Below are 7,525 nucleotides of genomic sequence, written 5' to 3'. Positions count from 1 at the left end.
GCCGCTCCCAGCCTGCCCGGGCCGCCCCGCCTCACTCAGCCCTGGCGGGAGCCGCGCCACATACTGCCGGCACACGAGGCAGGCCGCCGGCACCCCGGGCCCCACAGAGAGACAGGGCAGGCGGCGCTGGTGCTGTCTCAGTTTGTCCTCAGCGGGGTCTTTATTTGCCAGAGATACAGCGCGGGGGGCACCGGCGGCAGCCGCAGGCAGAGCCGGCCCTGCAGGCATGCAGCTGCGAGGGAGGGAAGCGGGAACCGGGGAGGAGAGGGCACAGGGGGCGGCATTTGGGATCCTCCAGACACGACGCGGGGGGGGCCGTGTGGCTGCCCCCCGGGCGGGGGGGCCCCGTGCTCCCTCGCCCCCTGCAACGCGTCTCCCCCGGGGCCCAGGGACGGAGAGGGGGTGCCGGGTGCTCCGCCCGCAGGGGCCCCCGCTCCGTCCCGCGTGGCCTCACCCGCGGCCCCGCACATGCACGCGTGTCCTGGGGGGCCCCGCACCACGCCCCCCCAGCCCCGCAGGGCGTGCGGCCGCGGGGGCTGCCCCCTATCTCTGGGCATCCCTGGGGGGGGACGGCGGCAGGGGACAGACTGAGAGAGCAGAGAGGGGGACAGACCGACCGGCAAAGCCACCGAGGGGGCCAGGAGGGGCCGGGGGGGCCAGGGAGGACGGGCTCCATGCAGGGCTCTGCCCCGCGGCCGGCTCTCCGTCGGGGCACGTAGAAAAGGGGGCGCAGGCGGGGGCGTGGGAGGGACCATGCCGGGGGCTATGTACAGAGGGGGGGCCCGGGGGCTGCCGCCACCGCTCAGCCGGTCTGCTCGCTGGGGGACTCAGTGGTGGTGGCGGTGGCGGTGGCAGCCCCGTCCCCGTTACACGTGGTGGCAGGCGGCGTGCTGGGGGCCGGGGGCTGCACGGTGGCGGGCGGTGTGCTGGGGGCCGCGGGGGCCGCAGTGTCCTTGGCGGCGGTGGCAGCGGTGGCGGCAGCGGCTGGTGGTGCCGGGGCCGTCTCCGTCTGCTCAGGTGCCCGCAGGCGTTTCATGAGCGTGGTCACTCGCACGGCTTTCTGCGGGGGGAGAGGCGGGGGGCCATGGGGTGTGGGTGCTCCCCTGCCCCCGGGCCCCTCACCCGGGCATCAGGTCCCCCATCGGGGATGCCTGCTGGGGGCTGGTGGGGTCGCAAGGGCTGGCGACAGCCCCGTGATGGGGCAATGGGCTCGGCTGAGAGGGGAAACTGAGGCACGGGGCCCCCCCCACCCACCTTCCACTTGGCCCGGGCGAAGTTCTTCTCAATCTGGGCGCAGACGCCGTCCTTGATGTTCTTGTCAGAGGCAGCATTGCCAGAGATCCTGGGGAGGCAGAAAGGGGTGAGCAGCCCCCACCAGCCCCCCCAGCCCCCCGCCCAGCCCCACTGCCCCTCACCACTCGTGGGAGATGGCCTCCTCTGCCGTGATCCGCTGGTCCTGCTCCACCTCCATCAGGCGCGTCACCAGCTCCTTGGCTGGGGGCACGGGGGGGAAGTCAGCACCGGGGGGGGACAACGTGAGACCCCGTGTCCCCCTCCCTGGCATGGGGCTCACCCGCCTGCGAGATGTCGTCCCAGTACGGCGGGTCGAACTCATAGTCCCCAGCCAGGATTTTGCGGAAGAGGTTCTTGTCGTGGTTCTCATAGTCTTCCTCATCTGCCTCCTCATAGAAGGGGGGGTTCCCCGAGAGGCTGGGGGACAGGGCGGGGGGCTCAACCTGGCCCCTGGTTCCTGGCCCCCCGCAGCCACCCCAGCCCTCACCCCGCACTCACAGGATGTACATGATGACACCGATGGCCCAGCAGTCCACTGGCCGCCCGTACCGCTGCCGCCCCACCACCTCTGGAGCTGCAAGGGACAGGAGAGTGGCCCTGCCCTGGGGTCCCCAATCCCCTGGCCCCTCGCCCCTGGGGTGACGGGGAGCAGGAGGGACCCATCGGGAGCACCCAGGATCAGTCCCCGGGGTGATGGGGAGCAGGAGGGACCCACCGGGAGCACCTGTGACTATCAGGAGGGACCCGATGGCAGCCCCCAGGACCGGTCCCCAGGGTGGCAGGGAGCATCAGGCACCTGCTGGGACCCTGGCAGTGCCACCCAACCCCATGCACCCGCCTGGCTGGTTCTCACCCACCCAGGTACTCAGGGGTGCCGCAGGGCTCCTTGATGAGCCCGTTCTCCAGCTTGGCCAGGTGGAAGTCGCTGATGACGATCTTGGAGTTCTTCAGGCGGTTATAGTACACCAGGTTCTCCAGCTGCCAGCACAGGGGCTGTGAGTGCCGGGGCGGGGGGCACACCAGCACCCATGGGTGCTCCCACCCCACCACCACCCACCTTGAGGTTCCTGTGGACAATCTTGAGTGAGTGCAGGTAGGCGACGGCCTCCAGCACCTGCCGGATGACGTTGCTGGTGTCCCTCTCCGAGTAGTAACCCTGGTCCAGGATCCAGTCGAAGACCTCCCGGCCAGTGGCCCTGCGCCGGCAGCTCTGCTGAGACACGCCCCCCCGCGGCGGGGGCACCCGCAGCCAGACCCCCCCCATACCCCCCAAACTTACAGCTCCAGGAAGATGAAATACTCCTTGCGGGTGATGTAGACATCCACCAGCTGCAGGATGTTGGGGTGCTTCACCCTGCAGAGAGACAGGGTGAGGGTGAATGGGGGGTCCCCGCTTTGTCCGGTGGCATGGGAGCCCCCCCGACCCCGGCACTCACATTTTGAGGATGATGATCTCGTTTTTGGCTGCCTTCCGCACTTTCCGCCCGTCCCGCTTCAGAAACTTCTTGCAGGTGTACAGCTTCCCCGTGGTCTTCTCCTTGGCCCGGAAGATTTCGCAGAACTCCTCCCTGGAAGGGCGCCCGCAGCCGTCACCCCCCCCAGGGACCGCCGAGCTTGGAGTGCTCAGGTGGTCCCTGGGCCCACCAGCATCCCCTCCATCCCAGTGGTGAGGGGAGATGCTGCAGGGTGGAAGGAAGCTGCGGCTAAAAACCTCTCCAGAGCAGAGACGGGCAAAAAAAAAAAAGCGCAGTGAGAAGGAATCGACGTGGAATAAGCAAATTGATAGTGAAGGGGGAAAATTTGCTGATTAAAAAGCCCCATCCCTGTGGCAGCTGGGGTAGGACCTGCTGCGAAGCTGCCTGTGCCGAGCCAGAACAGCAGCACGCCCCGACATCAATGCGAGCGCGGCAGTCAGGAAGAAAGAAGGGGAGACGCGCCGGTTGCCCGGGGATGCTGCAATATTTCTGTTCTATTATTAATGGTGCTCGAGCCCATCGGCCGGGCAGGAGCCATGGGGGAACCCACGGGGGGCACTCAGCACCGCTCCGGCAACACCTCTCGCTTTCCAACCCCTCCCCGGCCACGCCAAAACCCTCATGGCCGCTGCCCTGGGTGCAGGGGAACTGGGACCCATGGGCTTCAGGACAGGCTGCCCAGAGGATGGAGCAAAGCTCTGAGAGCACCCAAAAAGGTCCCCGCTGCCACCCAGTGTTATCCTGCCAGGCGTGACCCATGGTCAAGCAGTCCCGGTGTTTCAGAGACCGACAGAAAAATTTCTGGTACGTGTTTTGGGGTCAAACCACTCTTAATGGGTCTGAGGGTTACATTTTGTGGAGTGCTTCCTAATGGGTCCCCCAGCACAGCAGTTAAAGTTGGGGGGAGGCAGCGATGCTCCACTCCCCTCCTAAATGACATCTGCCCTTTCCTTTGCTGGAGTGGAGCCCTCCTGCTTCCTGGAGCGCTCGGGGAGCTGGGATCGCGTGGAATTGCTGCAATCCCCGCAGATCTTGGGGGGAGGAGGGAAGGACACGGGGAGCCACCCAGCTGCAGCCAGCAGCAGCAGGGAAACCTTGTTGCCCTCCTCGGAGCCGGCAGTGAACACCCCCATGCGCCCGCCAGAAAGAGGGATTAATTAGGGAACGGCCACCCTGAAATGCGCCCTGCCGGTCCCAGCTGGGGACCGGCAGGGCGCATCGCGCTGCTCCTCAGCCTGAGACACGAAGGCGGTTGGGGTCCCCGGGGCAGCCCCGGGGCCGGGGAGGCACCAACTCACGTTTTGATGACCTGGCCCAGGTCATATCTGTCGGTCACCTCGGACGGCTGGTTATAATCTTTCTTGTCTCCCAGCGTCACACAGCCAAACGGCATCGCAGGGCCCGGTGCTGGCAGGGCAGGGAGAGGCGGTGAGCGCCCCGGCACCGCCGGCCCCCCCGAGAGCCGCGCCAGGCCCCCCCTGAGCCGCACTAATTAATGTAAAGCTGACAAAGCGTGGCGGCTGCTTGTGCTCCCTGGCTGCTGCAAGCCGCCGTGCGCCCAGCCCCACCGATGTGCGTCCATCCCCGTGGCGTCCAGCCGCTCTGCCTGGGCTCCGGCTGCCGGCACGGCCGCAAGCCGGCTCCTTTGGCTCTCGTTTGCGGATCATTAATGATACATAAGTAGCCAGGGCTAGCGCAGAGCCCAGAGCACCCGCTGGGGAGGCAAGCAGAGACGAACCGACCCTTTCCCGTTTCTCAGCCCGGTTTTGCCCCGCAGTGACATTTCTGTAGCCGGGGCTTCCCCAGGCAGAGCACCGTCGCACACTGTCACATGTGCAGCGACTTAACACCAGCCTCAGCTTCCCGACTCTGACCAGCCCCGACGGCCTCACTGCAGCACCGGGCAGGCAGGCACCGCGGTTTGGCAGTGCCAGCCATCCTGCTGCCAGCAGCGGGCAGGACACCGGCCCCGGCACGTGCCGGCTCCTCCGGCCTTTTAGGAACAACGTTTTGCCCCTTGCTTTCCTGCCAAGAACCCTTTGAAACCAGACCCTACTCAGAAGCTTCCCAGCAAAAAATTGGTCCCATAAAGTTATTTTTTTCCCTTTCCTACCCCATTACTGAGAGGAAGTTTCAACTGATGTTATTTTCTGACGGCTCAGAAGGAAGAAGGGCTCCCAGGTCCCCCCAGCCCTCTCAAACAGGCCCGAGTGGGACCCCACGATGGGATGCTGGCACAGCACTGGAGGCACCCATCGCCCGACGCTAAAGCTCCCAAAACACCATTCTGCGACATGCCAGTCTCGCCGTGCTGTGCCGGCAGCACCCGGAGCCCGGCGGCAAGGGCCACGGGCAGGATGGCAGCGCGGGATGCGGGAGCCGGTATCGCGGGTACCCAAGCACCGAGCCTGTTGCTATGGCAATGGGAGCTGGAGATGCAGAAAGCGGCACATCCTTTGGAGGGGGCAGGGACGGGCAGCACCCGGCAGCACCCAACCCACCTGCGGGTGCACGGCCCTGTCCCCGCCACGCAGGCCCTGGGAGGAAGGTGGTCCTGCCCGCAGCACCCAGGGCATGCACCTAAGCGCTCCCTGGGGTGATCGACCCCAAATCTGGGTGGGACATGGGCGCAGTGAGCCAGGGAACGGGGGGATGCTCCTTCCTGCCTCCATCCCTCGGGGTCAACCTGCCTCTGTGCCTGCCCGAGTGATGCCCGCAGGATGGGTGCTCCCACCTCACACGACACCCGGGCACCCTCCTGCCGGGAAAGCCCATGCCAGGCAATAGCACCCGTCCCCGTCCCGCTCAGGGTGCACCCACTCCCAAAAGAGAAGCAGAGCACCCATGGGACACCCTTCCCCGTGCCACAGACCGGTGAGCCTTTCCAGCCCACGTTCAGCTCATACCAACAGCCTCCCCGGCAAACGTGCCCTGCCTGGCACCTCTGTGTCCCCGTGCTATGCGACGCCAGCTCTGCCGTGCCACCGTGCCTGGCCGAGGGAGAGGGAGGGCTGTCCTGCCAGGTGCTGGCGTGGCAGTGGGCTCGGTGCCGCGGGCCAGCAGAGGCAGAGCTGGCCTGCGGGCGGGCGGGAAGGCTGCCAGCGCCAGCGGTGTGATGCCAGGATTAGCCGGGAAGGGGACCCGGGCGGGATGATATATCGGGATTTTATTGCTCTCTCTGCGAGCACTCAGCTAATCTGCGCTCATAAAATTAGTTCCTGTTGATTTAGCGGGGACCCATCCTGCCAGGGCTGAGCACTGGCACCCTCCCCTGCCCCAGGCTGGCTTGGGGGGGGGGGGGGCTCAGTGCACCCGGGGTACCCAAAAAGGGAGGCAGGCACCCAGCCCCACATCGGGGCCAGCACCTGCGTCCCACAGGTGAGAGCGACCCCGCTGTGGCAGGGGCACCCAGGCAAGGGGTGGGCGAAGGGGTGAGTGCTCCCTCCCTGGGGTGCTGGGGGGAGAAGGCTGGGTGCTGCACGGGCACCCGCGCGCAGCCAGCCCCCCCTCCCCAAAAGCGTCTAATTTGGGAGCAGAAGCAACAGCGGGTGTAAGACAATAGCGGGGAAGTGGGTGGCCGGGTGCGGACGACACGGAGGGATGACGCAGCCACGCAGCCCTCGCCAGCGGGGCCCCCCAAACCCCCCGAGCCCCCTGAGCCCCAGCTCTGCCCCACGGTGTGGGGGGCCACCGGCCGGCCCTCTATCTCCAGACCCACTTCCACCTGCAGCCACCCTGGACGTGTCCGTGGGGGGGTCCCCGCTGCCATCCCGCCCCCCCGGCCCGGGGGACGGATGTACCGGGGAGAGGCAAAAAGGCAGCCGAGCCGAGATGCACCGAAATATTGCTAGTGCAGGCAGCAGCAGGCAGTGGGGAGGCGGAGGGGCTGCGCCAGCCCCGCGCTGCCCGCAGGAGCGGCCCGGGCTGGGGCAGAAGCAGGGCTGGGGGAGCCCCACCGCCCCCCGGGGCCGGGCCGGAGCCCACCGCCCCCCAGCCCCGGGGGGGGCAGCCCGGGCCGCGCACCGCAGGGGAGGGCTCGGCCGTGCCGGATCGGAGCGATGCGGCAGCGGGAAGGGAGCGGGCTGCGGGAGAGAGGGGCAGGGGGCCGGCCCGGGAGGGGATGCTCGGCGGCGGGTCCCCGACAGCACCCCCCGCCACGGGGCCGGCCCCGCGGGGGCGGCACCGGGGCAGGAGCGGCCCGGGGGCGGGGGCGAGCAGGGGGAGCCGGGCTCCGGCATCTCGCCGCGCCCGCGGAGCCCGTCGGGGCTCGGGGTCTGCGGGACGCGGGGTGCCGGCGGGGGCGATGCGGCGGCGGGCAGCCGTCGGGGCGCACACGCAGCCGGGTGCGGACCGGCACGGTCCCGCCGGGGTGTCCCGGGCCACCGGGGTGCGGGGGGAGGGTGGGTGGGCAGCCCTCGGCCAACAAGCGCCAAATCCCAGCAACGCCCCCACCCCGCGCCCGGCCCCCCTCGCCCACGGCACGGACCGGACCGGCTCGGCTCGGCTCGGGGCTGTCCCGGCGCGGCGCCGCGCTGCGCTCACCTGCACGCCTCTCCGACCGCAAAGGGGGGCCGCGGCCCGGGGCCGCCGCTGGGGGGGCCGCACGCCCCTCCCTCCCTCCCTCCCTCCCTCCGTGCGGGGCCGGTGCGGAGCCGAGCCGAGCCGAGCCGAGCCCAGCCGAGCCGTCGGTCCGTCGCGGCGCGGCCCCGCGCGCCCGGCGCGGCAAGTTGGGGGGGGCGGGGCCGCGAAGCCCCGCC

The 7,525-nt window shown here is 68.8% G+C and overlaps 1 protein-coding gene across 1 annotated transcript; it reads right to left on the bottom strand.

Moving 5' to 3' along the window:
* Positions 1–619: 619 nt before the first annotated feature.
* CAMKV (CaM kinase like vesicle associated) lies at positions 620–7,468 on the bottom strand. Its single transcript, XM_087745046.1, has 11 exons — positions 7,311–7,468; positions 4,067–4,175; positions 2,730–2,861; positions 2,573–2,647; positions 2,351–2,489; positions 2,151–2,271; positions 1,792–1,867; positions 1,574–1,710; positions 1,416–1,494; positions 1,255–1,342; positions 620–1,060 (listed from the first exon to the last, which is right to left on the bottom strand). The coding sequence occupies exons 2-11, from the start codon at positions 4,159–4,161 to the stop codon at positions 803–805; spliced, it is 1,200 nt and encodes a 399-aa protein (XP_087601172.1). The 5' UTR covers positions 4,162–4,175; positions 7,311–7,468; the 3' UTR covers positions 620–802.
* Positions 7,469–7,525: the final 57 nt, after the last annotated feature.

Source organism: Nipponia nippon, unplaced genomic scaffold (assembly GCF_047370975.1).
Source record: "Nipponia nippon isolate SJK-2023a ecotype South Korea unplaced genomic scaffold, ASM4737097v1 scaffold_9, whole genome shotgun sequence".
NCBI classification, from domain to species: domain Eukaryota; kingdom Metazoa; phylum Chordata; class Aves; order Pelecaniformes; family Threskiornithidae; genus Nipponia; species Nipponia nippon.
Note: the sequence above shows the minus strand (reverse complement) of the source record. Positions and strands in the feature narration are given on the sequence as shown.

Bases quoted from the DNA above. Each gene is read 5' to 3' on its own strand.
- CAMKV (XM_087745046.1), bottom strand. From the start codon at position 4,161: ATGCCGTTTGGCTGTGTGACGCTGGGAGACAAGAAAGATTATAACCAG. The intron at 2,648-2,729 runs GTGAGTGCCGGG...GTCTCTCTGCAG, and splicing joins GAGATCATCATCCTCAAAAT to GGTGAAGCACCCCAACATCC. The intron at 2,272-2,350 runs GTGGGTGGTGGT...CTGTGCTGGCAG, and splicing joins TTGTCCACAGGAACCTCAAG to CTGGAGAACCTGGTGTACTA.